The sequence below is a fragment of the Nipponia nippon genome, unplaced genomic scaffold (assembly GCF_047370975.1).
Source record: "Nipponia nippon isolate SJK-2023a ecotype South Korea unplaced genomic scaffold, ASM4737097v1 scaffold_1, whole genome shotgun sequence".
NCBI lineage: Eukaryota > Metazoa > Chordata > Aves > Pelecaniformes > Threskiornithidae > Nipponia > Nipponia nippon.
Genome location: NW_028262290.1, coordinates 147,118,667 through 147,135,725, shown reverse-complemented (window position 1 = coordinate 147,135,725; position 17,059 = coordinate 147,118,667). Strand labels below are relative to the sequence as shown.

The window sequence follows — 17,059 nt, the reverse complement described above, 5'->3', positions numbered from 1 at the left end:
TAGTCCAAATCTGGAGAGTGCAAGGAAAGTTTCCACATGTGGTAGGGAATTCATATTTCAGGTAAACCAAAAAGAGACCCAATGCTGATCCTAATTTTGTCATTCAATGTTATAACATGTGAACTGAATATGTTTCCTCAAAGCCTTCATACCTGCTGTTAATGATAGTCCTCCTGTACCTACGCACTTTTTTTAGCCCAAATTCTACTAAAGCCACCAAAACCCCCTTCTTCCTCATCCCCAGAAACAAAACTGTAAGCATGAGATGCTCTCATCTGCTATGTTCCAGTGGCAAAATGTTATGTAAAGTCTTTAAAATTTCTTCTGTGTGCCGTGATCTCCTGCACAAACCTGGCAAAGAAATGTAACTTCCCATTTCCCATACCCAAATGTAAAGACAAATAGAGAGTAAGAAGAGGTATTTTGGAAGGAGATGAAACCTTACTGATCTTTTGTGGGAATTTGTCAGAGCTCTTCTTCAGGCGTGCTGACTTGTATCGATGAGATGTCTCCAAAACATTCCAAAGTTCTGCTCAGAGCTGGATCATGATTCTGTCCTGTGTTGTCCCACCTCCCTCAGGTATCCTTGAAAGGGTAGATGCCAGTATAACGCAAAGAACAACTGTTGTGTTGTAGTACTTTGCAGGAAGCAATGACTTCTACCATTAGAGGCAGCAATAATGACTGCTTAACTCTGTTTTTATTTTCAAAATTCATTCAGATGTCTTATTTCATTTTTAATGAGACCAGCTTTTGTTCAAATTTATGGGATTATAGTTAAAATTATAAAAATCTTTACTGATGTTTTACAATACATTCTACATTAAAATTTAAATCAGCCTTTATATATAAAAAGTTGGACTGTTAATATAATAACAAGAATAAAGTTATTTTTGGCTATAAGGAACTGAAATTAGGTTTATCTAATACTATAATTCTATATTATCTATCCTATATCTAATACTATAAATAATTTTGATTCAATACAGTAGATGTTCTGCATGCTTGGAAATTAATAAGAATTTGTCTATTTCAGCATTTCTATTCATTGTTTTTGAATGAGTATAGAAATCTCTTAAACTGGTAAGGGAGAGTAAGAAAACTCTCTATACCTGTTACTTCAGCAATCTGTTTGTTCATACTTAAAGCTTTCAATGCAAATCTATAGTTACTAATTCATCAGATTTTGGAAATGTGTAACTTATTGTGAGATTTGTGATGGGACTTGCAGTTTTATGTGTAAATTTGCCAAATAGATTTCAGAATAGAATCTAACTAATCCTTGGAGAAAAAAACTTAATATGTATTTTCAACACTTTAATAGCAATGTAGAAGTTGGTTTAAAAAAGAAAGGGAGGAGGCGAACAAGTTGGGTTTTGGAACATGTACTTAGTGTTATCATAATGAGTTCACACTAAGACGACTGCTACCAAGCAATTGCCTTTATTTGTCTCTGCACACACTACTCTGATTAAAAACAACTCTTTCTTCCTTGAACTTCCAGATTGCTGATGTGAGCAAAGTGGGTACATGGCCTCTTACAAAGCTGTAGGTAGTGATCAGAAACATCTTTCTAACCATTTTGCTTTTCAGGTTGTCAATGAGCATCATAGCCTATAGTATCAACGCTATTGCATTTGAAACTTTATTACACAAAAATTGAACATTCTAAACAAATACTTTCTGTACTGAAAATTACTGTAACTCAAGGAAATGAATGTCTCTTAAACTTTTTTGTGAGATTAATTGAGAACTTAAAACAGAGCCATTGCAATAACTTGTTTGTATAAGGATGCTAATGCCATTGCAACATTTTCTTAAAGGATGCCAGACAATTATATGTAGAATATAAAGAAACAAAAATGAAGGCGAAAGAAGATGCCCTGGCTAAGGCTGAACTTGAAACACTTCAGAGTGAGTTTTTACCACTGTCTTAATAAACAAAGATGTAATATGATATACCTACTACACGGGATGTATGTGAACAAATATTTTTATGATCTTCTAAAATATGTTTTTTATATTTCTGTACTGCTGTTAAATTTAAATAAGCTTTTGTTTTTCTGACTAATTTTGCTACTGGCTTCTTCCTATAGAAGCATAAAACTGAGGTAATAGTTATATAGTAGCAACAAAAGCATACTTTGCTAGAAATGTTGCTTTACAGGAGAGAAATCTCCAATGTTTAGATCTTGAAGTATATATTTTCACAAGTGACCTCTTGTGTTTTGAACATTCTTGTATTCTCTTTGTAAATATTTTTTAAATATTATGTTTAAGAATTCTTTTGTGCATATTGAGTTGATTTTTGTGATAGAAATTGAACATAATTTGAATTTCCAAGAGCATGGATGCAGACTTCGGAGATGGATTCATGCTATTGTTGAAATAAATGCCTTTAAGTCTTTACACTCTTATAAAAGACCAGAGAAGGCAATTAGCATTTCCCTTAATAAAGTATTCAGAATAATTATAGGTGACTTTTCCTTTTCTTCTTTCAGTTATTTGCTTTTGCCAGCTTTTGCCAATGATTAAACCTACCCTCTTCTGAAGACAATTTTTAAAGTTTTTTTGTCTGTGTTTGTATATGTGTGCTTGCTTTATTTACTGTACTTAAGCACATGCTTTTAAGTTCCTTTATTCTGACAAGTGCATTGAGTGCCCTATAATAATTTACGAGGTTTGAGTACTTAAAATACAGCTGCATTATTTATATTTACAAAATAGCTTAATTTTGTAAAATCAGCAGAGAGATCCAGTTTCAGCGATAATTCCTAACTTATCTGTAGCTGAATCTATTTTGAGAAAATGGATAACATTCAGCACCTCAGCGAGCATCGTGGACCCGGGCCAAATCTAGCAAAATAGTGCATTTAATGCTTGTTAGGGAGGCCTGCCATTATGTTTGAGATACCTACCACAAAATGGGCCCTTGAAAAGGGTCTTGACTCGGGTTATTAAAAACTTGTTAAATTGTCAGATAGTAATGTATTGCCATTGTTCGAAATAGCTGGCATGCATTCTTCATTGAAATCTCTGAACTACTGTGTTAAAAGGACTAGTTTTTGAAAACAGAAGTGCAAGTGAAAGTATAAAATCATTAAAATTGTAGTGTGCATGTTCCTGTGTTTCACTGAAAGACCACGTGTGAACTTTTCAGTATTTCTCCTCTGCCGGGTGTCACGTGAGAGTCGCTTTTTTTTATTACCTCCAGTAGCAGTGCCTGCACATGAGGTGCGGGTTTGGCACTATTCCCCCTCCAGGTCACCCCTGATCTCTGACAGAAGCACCACCTTGTCCCCTGCCGTGCTGCTGGCTGCGATGTGGCGTGTGACCCCCATGTCTGCCAGGGGACCCAATGTCACTTGTGTGAGCAGGGTCCAGGCCTCACCGGCTGCCTCACTGGCTGGCATCCTGCCCTCCCGTGCTAGGCTTCCTGGCAGGGAACAAGAGGAAGGATTGAAAGTCACCACCTGTAATTAGCAGAGTTTGAAATTTGGCACAGAATTAGTTTGGTCAGCCATAGCAGTGCTATTGCTGGGCAGCAGAATGAGCAGTCTGTTAACTTTTTTAAAAGAAATGAGACTCCGAAAAGAAAAGCAAGAGATGCATCTATGTTACTGTAGGCAAAAAAATATATAATTTTTTCCTGAAGCTTGCATGCAAAGCATCTGTCAAATTTGCTTATTTCATTATATTGTTCTGCATTGTCACTTCAGAATTAGCATGGAAAGGTTGTAAATCACCAAATGTGCACTTTGTTTGCCCCCATTCTTCTTAATTTTGGAGACCATCCATGGAATGCAAGTAATAACAATTCCATCTATTTAACTGAGTAAATGTATCTTATGCAGATTAGCAATAGCTGTTTTACAGTGCTTGTTTCTTAATGACCTAATTGCTAGTTTACCCCCATGTCTATCTGCTTTCCTGCTGAAATTGTGCAGTATTCTGTAGGTGTCTTGAACTAAAACCAGAGAAGGGTACTGGAGGAGGAAAATATAATTTGCAAAGTAGGAAAGAGAGGACAGTATTGAGATGTCATTAAAGTGCTATATTTGGTAAGGAGTGTGAAAAAATAATTTCTTGGTAAGTCAATATTACACACAATTTTGATTTATTTTTCTGGCACTTTTGCAGTGTTTCTTAGCACTTCTTAATCCATTCAAAACTGTCATTACTACCTTAGAAAAATCTAGCAACTTTACAACTTTACCTTGCAAAAATATAGCAATTTCAAATACAGACCTTATGTTTCTAGGAAATGTGGTTTTGTATGGAATTACAGATAACTGGGTGTTTTATGAACAAAAATATAAATGGTTTGCCTTACATTTTCTGATGGCCTTTTCACATTTAGAGACCAGAACACAAAACTTATTTTAAAATGAAAGTGCTTTAATTAATAAACTTTCTGTTAACTTCTCCCTTTCCTGTAGTGTTACACATGCCTATAATCCCCGCATCAGGGAATGGTTCTGTAACAATAGATAGCCCTGTTCTTCATAGCCATGGGATGTAAAATAGAGTATGTATTAACTGAACCGAGTAGCCATTAAACTGAGAAGACTTAGGTGTACATTGTCAGGACAGATGACTCTGCCAGTTTTTAAACTTAAATTGCAAGGTTTGAATAGTTAGCAAAACAAATTCTTGCACCTCTACTGGTCCTTTTGTTGCATGGAGTACTTCTTTCAACCACGTCCATTTTCGGGGAAAGTACATCTGTTCTTCTTTCTTTATAATTAGCCTTGGTAGTTCTCTTAATTTTTGTTCTTCTTATGTTTGTTTTCCCTGACCTTCAATATGAAGACTTAAATTTATTTTTAAAATATGCCTTTTTAAAGAAATAGTACCTGCTGGCTATTGCAAGCGAACTCTTCAGTGGCATCCCAGTTAACAAACATATTTGCATTGTAAATCCGGAATTCTTGCCCTGATGTACAAGTCATCTGGAACAATCCATGGCAAGGAACTGTTTTGTTTCTAGTGATAAACCATGGTGAATAGTACTAAGTTTTTTGGGTTATTTCCTTACCCCCATCATTCAAGCTTTAACTGAAATACAAAGTTACTAGCCCTATGGTTGCGTTACTAGGCTTCTTTCTGTGTTGGGGCTTTATGATGGTATCTATAGTGATCTCTGTATAGGGCTTTATAGTACGATGTGTCTTACCTGAGTGCCTGCTGTGAAAAATCCAGAGCAGTAGTGAAACCTTTAACACATTTGATTAAATTTGGTTAGGCTTGGTGGTTCTCCCTTTCCAGGCAGCTTGGAATATAGCATGTTGCTTGGGTAGCTTTTTATATTGTTTCATGGAACTTAGGGATAGAAGACATCACTAGATCATTTAGTATAATGTGTTTATTTCAGACCCTTACCGGCAAAAATCAGTGAAGAATACTGGTTCTCATTACTTGTCTTGTTTAACTTGTACCAGTGTTGCACTGTAGCTTTTAGTATCTTGTTATGCAAGATCCAATATTGATCAGAAAACCTTGAGATGCCTTCTGTTCTTTCTGGTTTGTTCAGACAGTTAATTTTACTGTTATGTATTTATATCTTAATTTCAGTATAGATTTCTCTGGCTTTAGCTTTCAGTTGTTCATTATTAGCATTTTTTCTGTGCTTAAAAAAAGAAGTCTTATTTATCTGCAGGTTTTCGTTATATAAAGCATTTCTTTAGCCTTTAATTTCTGCGCATTTTCTGTACTCTATTTAGTTTTCCAGTGTAGCTGTAAGTATTGGACCCTGGGTTTGTATATAGTGTTCTAACGTTTGTCATCTTCTGATTGTAAAATCATGTTTCTTCTATTGTTACTGGTCTGTTTACAGAATCACCGATTACCTTAGTTCCCATTGCTCTGATAGCTTGTTTCAGACTGCTTGTCCACCATAACTGCAAGCTCTTACATCAGAGGTTCCTTGCACAGAGTCCCTCATAAGTGCAGATATGGTATAAGGTCCTTAACTGTGTAATTTTCAAAAATGCTTGTGATTCGATTGGTCCCAGACTACCAGCCAGTCCATGTTCCTACTTCTTCTTGTACTGTCCTCTTCACTGTAAACCATTTTGACCAAATTTATGTAATCTAGCACTATACTGAAGGTGACTTTTAAGTTTACTTCCAAATAATTGACAAATATCTTGGATAATTGTGTTTAATATTAATCCCTGCCAAAATGCAGTGTTCACATGCCTGCTCAGTAATGATTTGCTGACAGGCAGGTTCAGGGAAAATTAATTCATATAATGCATGCTTTTTTTGGTCGGCGTGGGTGTGAATGTTCTGATCACTTAATTGTTACCTCTGAAGCCTAATTATGGCAAACTAAGTATCATCCGTTTCAATGATTGTTTTGGCAGGCCTGCTGAAAGGATTTTGAACTTGCAAGCTCATGTGCTTTTTCCAGTTGTTTCAACTAGGCTATATGATGCCTCTCCCTACAAAACTTGCTTCAGATTTTATGGAAAGTATTCCACTAACATACGGTGTCACGAGGCTCATTTGAAAGAGGCATGCGTGTTTCATTTTATGTTTGCTGGAAGACAAAGTAGCTCTCAAATATTGGAGGTTTATTTCTAACCCTTTCATACTATGGGGATGAGGTATTTTGGGGGAATAGGAAGTTTTGGGTAGGGTAGATACTCAGAGAAAAAGATCAAAGACATCAAACCCTACAGCTTGTGAGAAGTTTTTTGTAGTTGAGGATATATTCATCACTGAGCATGTTTTTGGTCAGTTTACTCAAAAATAAACTAACTTCTAGGTCTCAGTACAGCAGATGTATATATCCGTCTCCAACTCATGATGCATTCATATAATCCCATTGGCTTTATTATGAGTACAGAAATGTATATTTTTTTAAACATACGAGTGTTTGCCCCATATTTGCATATATTGATTATAGTTTGCTCCATTTTTTCAATAGACTGTCAAAACCTTAGCACAATTTTTTCCCAGACTTTTGGGTCCATTGTATTTTACCTGTTGCTGTACATGCAAGTGAATATTTCTCTGTCATGTTTTAAACAAATTTTAATGCTGTAAATGCTTTGATTGTCTTTCATAGTTACGTATGTAAGTGAACAATATTTGAAAGAAAAGGAGATCTCAATGCAGTATCTTACTGACTTGCCGAAAAGGTGTTTGCTGTCTACCTCTGTGTATAATCATATTTCTTACTTGCCAACACATGAGATACCAGTCAGTCTGTCCCTTTTATTACTTTCATTACTGTCTTTTTTGACCATATTTTCTGTGATCCTTGTTCATGCTTAAAACTTAGAAGCCATGCAGAGAGAGGGAGCTTCATCTTGATGTGTCATACTTTCTTTGCAGAAGTTCAGCACTTGGTTTTGTTTTGTTTCTTTCTATATGAAGCGGTCATTTTTTTCTGTGAAAAACTCTCTGAATTCTTTACATTGACATCAACTGGTGGGTAAAATCAGTGTATACTTTTCTGAAAACTTTAAAATATGGACCTCTGATATTTATTATGGAAAAAGCACCACTGTTATATTACATGGCACTTGATCCAATATGCCAGCTGGTTCCTTATCTTCTAAAAATGACAGCTGATATATCTTAAAGCAAATAACCATTAGCCAGATACTATTAATTCTGCCACTGATAAAATTAATGTAGTAACAAGGTGAAAGGACTAACGAGGAAGGTCAAAGTATCTGATTATGTGCAAGTAATTAATCAAACTTCAAAACCTGGATCATGGCACCATAAACTAGTAAAATGTATAGCCAGTACTGGAATAGTTTTGGAGGCCTTTAGACACATGAAGTACTGTGCAGGTAAGAGAGTTAGCTAATAGTTATCTGTTAAAGTCTAGGGATCCCAGTGTTTATATGCTGTTCAAACATAGGGGACAAATTAGATCTCTCTTATTTAACTCTATGTTGTTAAATACACAGTCAAATTTAGTCTTCTGGTAAAGAACTTGATAGTTCTAAAGGTGGAAATTACTCTTAGAAAATTAATATCCTTGCAGTATGAATTCAGCAAATGATAAAACAAAATTTTTTCTGCTACAGAAGGACTAGAACTCTGTAAAAGTCATAACTCATGTAAAATACTGATCATTATACCTTGAAGTGGTAGATATCAAACAATTTACAATCTTGGATTATCCATTTACGTTTTGCTGTTGCCTGTTTTTTTTATTCTATTTAATAAATGAGAAAAGTTACTACACTGTAATTTGGCAATTAAAATACATAATGTTCCCAGAAAATAGTAGTGAGAGTAAGCTATTCGTTTACCGTGTTGAGCTTGAAGTCAGGCTCTGGTTTCACCATGACTACTTCTCTCCACTGCATTTAGTTGTGTGAGTACCAGTAACTCTGGTCATGGTAAAGGTCCACTGCATATGGGTGCCTGCATAGGGCATAGCGGTCTGATTGCATCTCCAGTGGACAGTGAGTAGGCTGTCACAAAACTGGGAGGAACCTCTGAAATCTTTTTCTGTATGTTTTTCCTGCATTTCAGTTAGGTTTATATGCAACAATATTAGAACAATGTTGGAGGCTGGAGGAGAAAAATGCATTGTAAAAGCCTGTTCTGTTATAGTGGATGGCCGCGTGGTCTAAACCCAGCACCGTTAGAAGATGACACCAAGTATTAAGGCAACACTTGTGTTTCCAAACTCTGAATCACAGCTGCAGTTGTCGCTGCTGTCAGCACCATCAAACACATCCTCGCTGTAGGTTGTGGTGGTGGCAGCAGCACCAGCTTCCTGGCTGTCTGTCAAGCCTTAGCAGATGGAGGATTCAGCTGTGTAGGCATCGTCTACTATTTGGAAAACCTGATCCTTATTCTCTTCAGGGGAAAGCACCAGGGCAGGTCGGAAGTGTCTTTTGGGCTGCCGGTTGAATTGCTGATAATGAAAAGATAACGTGGAAAGAGAGAGGTTTTCTTCTTAGGTATCTGCTGTGGACTTCTGTTTCCGTGATCTGTTTTGCTTTCTCCATCTTCACCTGAAAGAACAACAGTGCTTGGCTGCCTTAAGTTGAGGCTTCATAGTGTACATCATTACCTCTGAACATAACTTCTGAACTTCCCCTATCTAAAATCCTTTATGATGTTACCGTTAAACCACTTTTATGTGTTTTTCTATTCTAAAAAGTGGCTTTTGAAAATTCTGAGCTGAAACTGTTCTCAATGGGTTGTTGGGAGTCCTATGTCGAAGGTGCTATGACTTCGGTTCTATTTTTTTTTTTTTTTTAATTCAATATGACAGCCATTGTGGTATGTAAGGGGTATGCTGAACTCCTTCATCTTTTTGTATATGCACAGGAGACAGTAGAGACAGGTTTTTAAATTCTGGTTGAGTGCTTGTTTGAGGTTGTACAGCCATCTTCTCTAGGCGGGATTTCTCATTCCTTTGATAGTCAGCAAACAGCAGGGTATCTTATCTATGTTAGGTCTTCCTCTCTCACTTAACTGCCTGGAGAAAGCCTAGACGCTGTCTTTGATACCTCATTTTAAAGTGGGGCGCAGTGCCTTCTGGAAATACTGTTACAGAATTAGTTCTAAAACTGCAGTAAGAGCCTAGATGACCTGTTTGCAGGCTGGGCTCTTCATTTTTACATGTTAGTTAGATGCATTCAGGCTTTAACTATTTGCATATTTTGAGAGGGAAAATTAGCAAACAGTAGCTGATGGGGTGCAAGATACAGAAAAATCCAACTGTCTGTGTGTGTCTCCACTGTTAAATAATTCCAAGTGAACGCACGCAGTGTGCTTGATTATTTTGCAGGATTGAAATACAGTAGTGGAAATTGTCATTTTACGTAGCTGCCTAGAATATTTTTGCCAGTGTATGTGTTTGCAGTAAATGGCTGATGAAGCCATTGTTACTTATCCTTGCAAATCTTAAGTCTGACTCCAGAAGCTATTACGTAGGGCAACTTTGGAGAAAAATGAGATAACGGTTAATATATGTTATTTGGTTATAAAAATTACCTTTTGAAACAGACAAAAAGAATTTTGCAACAGTGTTGTCTTTAATAACATCTGAACAATGAGACAAATGCTGGTTAACATTTTGGGGCTTTCTTTTAGTTTTGTTTTTTGGGGAGTATATGTTATTTAGCTATATTTACTGTGCATAACTATAGAAGGATGCTAGAAAAAATTCAAAGACAAAGTTTTTACTTAATATTTCATTTATTGAGAGTAATTTGACAATTACAAGCAAAGTTAGAGATTTTTCACAAAAAGAGGTCTCTGAACAAGATATATTTAAAAGTTTAAAAGATCATTAGTCATTCTGTTACCTTTCAATATCTGCATGAATTTCCTGTTCTTTTTGGACTTTTGAAAGGTGCATGGAACAGTTCTCTCTCCATTTATTGTTTTCTTAAGTACTCAGTTCCTAGGAGTTTGTCAAGTTTGCGGAGTCTTTTCACTGTTCTATTCCTGCACATATACTGTTAGGAAAAGGAATTCTGCATCAGAGTCTGTAGGGAACAGCCCTTCTGTCCTCTTTAGGATTTTTTTTTAAGAAGGTTTTAATGAAAAACAGGTATTTCTCTTCTGGTGCTCAGAAAGTATTAGGGCACGGTTGCAAAGGCAGATAAGCTGATCCAATGGCCCGCTGCTGCTCAGAAGTGTGGTTCTCCTTTTCCTTGCCCACCACCTTTAAACGACTTGGATTCTTTCTTTTCGTTTGAGTGTAAAGGAGTAATTTTCTACTAGATCAGTGAATTGAATTAGTTTGCTAAGTGGTTGGATGACTGTCAAGCAAAAATAGAAGAGAGAGGAGCACATAAGCCCATAGTGGAGAGTGGAAAGGTGGAGGCAGAGCAGAACTTTCCTCTTTTGGCTGCAGCCAGCCATTAGATCAGCTCTTTCAGTTCAATGGCATCCTGAGGAGCATCCAGTTATTGTGAATACAGCATGTTTTTACAACAATGAGGAAAAACCAAGAGAGTCCGACTTAGCATACCTGAGGTTTCTGGATGCTTTCTGAGTGTTCAAGCTTCTTTTTCTGATCCTCATCCTCTTGTCTTTCCTAAAGTTCTGGCAATTTTCAATCAACTTTAAATCTTTCTTTTGAGATCTTCTTATATAGCAGATATGTTTTCAGTTGCTGGTGTTTAGGCTGTTGTTGTCCCCCCCCTTCCTGTCCCCTAAGTTTGCTGCTCCCATTTAATAACATTTGAAGGACAGAGAGAGCAGAAAACAGGGATCAGTTTGAGAAATGAGGTCCAACATGTAAATCTTCCTAAATGTGTAAGTGCTAGAACAGAGCTATTTGTAGTTACAGAAATCTGAGAACAGAGAAGCTATCTATTGACTCAGAAGCTTTTACTCAGCACAGCTGACCTTAAAGCAATACAGAATTGTCTTAAACTCACCTTTCTACCTTTGCCAGTTTCTTTGAAGCCAGCTGGACTTTTGAAATCTTTTAACAACTCCCTATGCTTTTGCCTGTACTAATCTTAATTGCCAGGTGGCGTAGCGGTGACGAGAGCTAACTGTATTTTTGAGGGGGCTCCTCATTTGGCCCTTCAAGGCATAGCTCAGATAGCAGAGGGGCTAAATGTGTGCATTTCTATTTACTTTTCATAAAAATAAAATTATTATGCAAAACTCTGAATTCTCTTTTTAACAAAGAAATTGAAGCCCCTTCCTCAGTGGAAATTTTAATACAGCATTATGACTTGAGGAGCTAAGCCTGCTTCTGAATTATACTTCTCTGCAGTATTAGTAGCATTACTTTTTCTGCTTCTTTTTTACTTTTGTATAGAGGAGAAGAAGCCCAAAATCAAGAAACCAAAATCAGAATTCCCTGTATACACAGTTCTGGAGTCAAGTGCGTATATACCATCATATGATCATGGAGCTTCAATTGAAGAGATTGAGGAACAGATGGATGATTGGTTGGGAGGCAGGAACAGAACACAAAAAAAGAAGGTAAGTTCAGAATCTTTCATGCTGTTATGTATTTTAAATGTTGATTCATTTGCTTGCCTCTTAAGAAAATGGAATAATGTATGTATACCATCACAATATTCATATACCATTGAAGTCTAGAGAAGTATTAATTGTCAGGCAGAGACATAATGGAAAAGATTATATCGATGTAATTTGTGTAATGATACTGGAAATATTGTTATAATAGGATGTCGTTGATTAAAATATCTGAAAGCTCTCTATGGATTCTAATATAAATACTATTCTTGTTCACTAGAAATTAGTAGAACATAATGCTGTCAAGTTATGTGAAGCTTGGTTCTTTCTCTTAATTGCAGTTAATAACATTTTGCTTGCAAGAATAGATTCTTCTCTATTCAAAAAAAAAAAAAAGGCAAAGGAAGAAGAAAGAAGAAACCTTTGCTTCTTAATACCCAGGTGTAGTATCTTTTGATTACGGAACTGCTTAGCTACTTTGTCCATTTCATCTGACTTATGGAAAAGTCTTAACAATTGGACTTAGGCTTGTTGTTAAGGTTCTTGCTACTTAGAGATAAGGGTTCTTAGTGGCAGTTAGTGTAATTATCTTCTGGTAAATTTTATTAAAACATACTGGCTTGAAAATGTATAGTTTCCTCTTAGAACTATGATACACAGGTGACAGAAGAAATGTTATAAATTGGTCTCCTGACTTGAAAATCTGCCTTGCCTGGAAGACTGAGATGAGAAGAATGGTGTGTTTGGAGTGGAGTTAGGGCAACACATTGACTTCAGTGTCAAAATAGTTAAAGAAGTTCCTGATGTCATTTGGTTGATTCCTCTGTGCTGCAGATTTGCTTACTCCGTAGTTGTTTTCAAGCCTGTGAAAAAAACTCCCTCCCATTTTTAGCCAGACCTAAAATTTTTACTGAAGTAATTTTAATTTTGCATAACCTGTTTAATCATCCACTACTATTGGATTCCTAAGCTTCATGACTTCCCAGTTGCCAAATTTCTCTTGCTGTTACTTTTATCTTTCTGTATGATTTAGTACATCTGCATTATGTTTACTTTTATATTTCTGTAACAAATCTGTTCTGCAAATATGCTTAGCTTTTGACTTCTGTGTAAGGGATTGACACTCTGAATCCTTAAACACTGGAGCTCATTTTCATGCAGTTAGAGAAAGTAAGAACTCGGGTACTTAATTCTATAGATGAGTTGCCTGGGAGATAAGAGCGTATGTACAGTCATTGCTTTGTTTGCCTTAATTCAAGAAGTGCCCGCGGATTGGATTCCTGTTAGTTGCATCTCTGTGAACCAGCTTTGATTACTAGGCTGTGTGGGCAAATGATTAAAGGAGAAAAGATGGGTGTTTGTTTACAGTAGCTTGGGTTGGTTACATGCTTGACTATCTGGATCCCCAAATTCACCTTCCCCTCTGATGCAAATTGAGTCTTTCATTGGATTTCCATGAAAATGAAGGAATTGAATAAGACTGGGCCTATTCCATCTATAAGTTTGCACCTCCTGCACAGAATATATAGAAGTTGTGTCTTCAGAGTCACTGCTAAGAGAACAAGTTGTAGGTACATCCTTTCAGAAACAGGAGTCACAGAAATTAAAACATTTCAAAGAACTGTTATTAAAAGGTAAGTAATTTGTTTTTCTGTGCTTACACCTCGAGGATCAGTATTGCATCTCATCACTTCAATTGAGTTTATTTTTTAAATTATATTCTGTTACAAATGGGGTTAACATTTTAGGGACAAGCAGGCAATTTGCAGGTATACTGTTTGGGTAGAGTGTTAGACCTGAACAAACTGTGATGAGGTGTGCTACCTTTTCTTGACAGCTAATACGTTACCGCAATGCAACATCGACATTTAATACAGTAGTGGAGAGAAACAGATTCGTAAACTGTACAAAGAAATGGAGAATATACGTTACTGGCTCTAGTAGCTTGTAGGAGCCATTTCTATATCAATATGAGAATGTCTGTGTCATATGCTCTGTAATAAGCTCACTGGGAAGATGGTTGTACCACAAGTGAATTTTCCTGTCATTGGACACGTTTTCTGTTTTAGCAAAATGTATTTTCCTCCACTACACATCATAGATGTGAACTGGGACAGCATCCCTCTTCTTCCTCCCTCTTCTGCTTCTTGCATGGACATGCAAGTGGTGTGTAACTGTCCTGGTTTTGGCTGGGATAGAGTTAATTTTCTTCCTAGGAGCTGGTATAGTGCTGTGTTTTGGATTTAGTATGAGAATAATGTTGATAACACACTGATGTTTTAGTTGTTGCTAAGTAGTGCTTACGCTGGTCAAGGACTTTTCAGCTTCTCATACCCTGCCAGCGAGAATCTGGGAGGGGGCACAGCCAGGACAGCTGACCCAAACTGGCCAAAGTCATACTGTATGACGTCATGCTCAGTATATAAACCGGGGCAAGTTGGCCAGGGGGCAGCGACTGCTGCTCGGGGGCTGGCTGGGCATCGTTTGGTGGGTGGTGAGCAATTTCATTGTGCGTCACTTATTTTGTGTATTCTTTTATCATTATTATTATTTTCCCTTCCTTTTCTGTCCTATTAAACTGTCTTTATCTCATCCCACAAATTTTAGTTCGTTCCCCCCCCCCCCCCCCCCCCCCCGATTCTCTCCCTAATCCCATTGGGGGGGTGAGGGGTAGTGAGCAAGTGGCTGTGTGGTGTTTAGCTGCCTGCCGGGTTAAACCACAACAGTAACATTCACCTCTCAGTTCTGCCTGTCTTAGGAAAAAGTTACTCTTTCATAAATCATTTTGCTATCAGACTTTTTATTGGGATTGTCATGCTTCAATCATGAGAAAGCTTGTTAGTGTTTTTTTTTTTTTCTTTTCTTTCATGATAGCTCAGGGATGTGGAGTATGTACAGTCAACCAGGCTTGAGAGCAGTTATCCATGTGGAAAGATCAAAGTAGCTTCGTAAAATATTATGTTACTATGTCATCCATCCAGAAATAAGGTAGTGGAGTTGCTGTCCCTGATGTTGGTACCCAAGTGTAGATGATTACACTTCATTTCATATTGTTCATGAACTGCTTTGCACTGTTGACATTTATATTTTTAGAGGTGCCAGTAATCCATGGGCTATGGAAGTGCTGTACCATGCAGAGTGTTTAGTTTGATAAAAATTTAGATTATGTTCAGTTGTTAGGTTGAAGTAAATTTCTGTGAATTTTTGGTTGGTTTTTTTTTTTTAAATACATGATGATCTTTAAATGCTTAGGTTCCTTTCATTTTGGGTTTGTTTCTGGGTTTTTTTTTGTTGGTGGTTTTTTTTTCTGAAAGTTGGTTTAATGGCTCATGGGCTACAGTCCTGTAAGCTGTTTACTAATGTTTCTTCCAGTTTGGAAGAGTACATTTATGCTCTTTGGAAGAGTGAATTTAGAAGTCTAAGGTTATGAATGTAGATGCATCAAAGCTGTATAAAAGAAAATCAAGATTTTTATTGTTCCATCTGCAACAGGAATCTGGATATTTTTCTGACAGATATTAGTCTAGGAAGTAACATTATCATAGACTAAATAGCTCTGTAAAATAGATTTGCCAACATAGAGAAGATAATGGCTTTCAGAAGTATCAGACTCATCATTGTTTCATTAAGCTTACATAAGAGTTCTACGTTTTATTCTTTGTAAATATATGAAGAATATGCTCTACATTCTTCTTCGTAAAATAAATATTGCTAATTATTGACAATAACTGCAATTCTGTATTTGTAAAGAAAAAAGGATATGTGTGTTTCTGTTAAGGGTTTGACGGATTTAAAATTGGTGATTTCAGAGGCCAGTGTCCTGGGCTTCCAAAAAAAAAAACTGGTAGCCTAGAAAGACTAAGTTTTTGCTGATCTTTTCAATATGTCTGGTAAGTCAGGAGGTACAGGAATAAAGTGCGACTTGACAAAAGCTGTTGGGTATTGTAACTGAATAGAAGAAAAAGATAAACGTTGATGTAAAGAAACAGGTCAAGAGGAATTGGGCAGAGAGGCTCAAATTAAGATTAATCATGATCTGGGGGTAGCTTTGGAGTAAAATGAATAATTTGCTTCAGTGTTTATTGAAGATGATCTTGAAAGTAAAAGCTAATGAAAATTGCTTGGAAATGAGAATTACCATCTCTAATGGGAAGGTAAAGTTTTAATCTCAAAGTCAGAAGACTTCGTAAGCTAGTCCTCACCCCAGAATTCATTTAAAGTATCGTCCTTACTGAAGAGCAGACATTGTCCTTTTTAAGAAGGAAAAAAATATATGCCACTGTCACCCTATTAAGTGACCCATCAGTTCAAAATGAAATAGCAGCAATGTAAAAGTACATGGAAAATAATATAAAATGCAATTTGAAATACCAGTGTGGTTTGGGATTGGTCTACTAAGTCTTATTGATAGTTGCTTAGAAACATTTGGGTGTTTTCTGTCTGGTGTCTGAATATGATATGGAAGCTATTAATGTACTGTTGATTACTGTTTCCATAGGGTTTAAGTATTGAAGTAGATAAGGAACAGGCTATAGAAAAAAAAACAGCTTCTTTCTTAGGCAAGGTAAAATGATCTACCAAGGGATGTAGAAAGAGGCGTGTGTTCTGATTTTTCATAAGGTTACGTAGCTGGCTGAAAATGTGCTTATAGTGTAGTAAAGTTATTCTTCTGTCTTAGTTTGAGAACACACTGAGTTTATGTCCATAAGGGGCTTATCTTGCTATGTTGTTACTCTGTACTTTATTGGGAGATATTCAGATGATATTCAGTATTACAGAACTGAGAGGTAATTTTTCTGTATTTCTCTGCAGCAGTGATCCATCCACCTTTAGGACTTTTTTTATAGTTTTGATCATTGCACTTTTCAGAAAGAAAGAAAAATTAACAGGAAGACTAGATCAGCAATAAAAAGAAGTTTATAAAGTCATATTTATGAGGAAAGGTTAAATAGATGGAGTTTTAGACCAGAAGAGGGAAGCTGTTGGGGAATAACTGAATACATCATTTTTCCAGTCCATTCTGGGCTGGTTTAGGTAAAATCATAATCATTTATCATTACTTACTACCTTTCATAAATTTGGAGAGAAAGAAATATTGAATTTAATTTGCAGCCAGGATGTTTAA

The 17,059-nt window shown here is 36.5% G+C and overlaps 1 protein-coding gene across 2 annotated transcripts in view; it reads left to right on the top strand.

The window, feature by feature from the left end:
• The window catches only part of DNAJC1 (DnaJ heat shock protein family (Hsp40) member C1), a 112,387-nt gene that overhangs the window by 55,549 nt on the left and 39,779 nt on the right, over positions 1-17,059 (top strand). For both annotated transcript variants that reach the window (XR_015708746.1, XM_087776578.1), the window contains exons 7-8: positions 1,824-1,914; positions 11,771-11,937. Coding sequence is in view for 1 of the 2 variants with exons in the window: in XM_087776578.1 (XP_087632704.1) it covers positions 1,824-1,914; positions 11,771-11,937 (258 nt within the window). In the remaining variant the exon portion in view is untranslated. The remainder of the gene's footprint in view (positions 1-1,823; positions 1,915-11,770; positions 11,938-17,059) is intronic.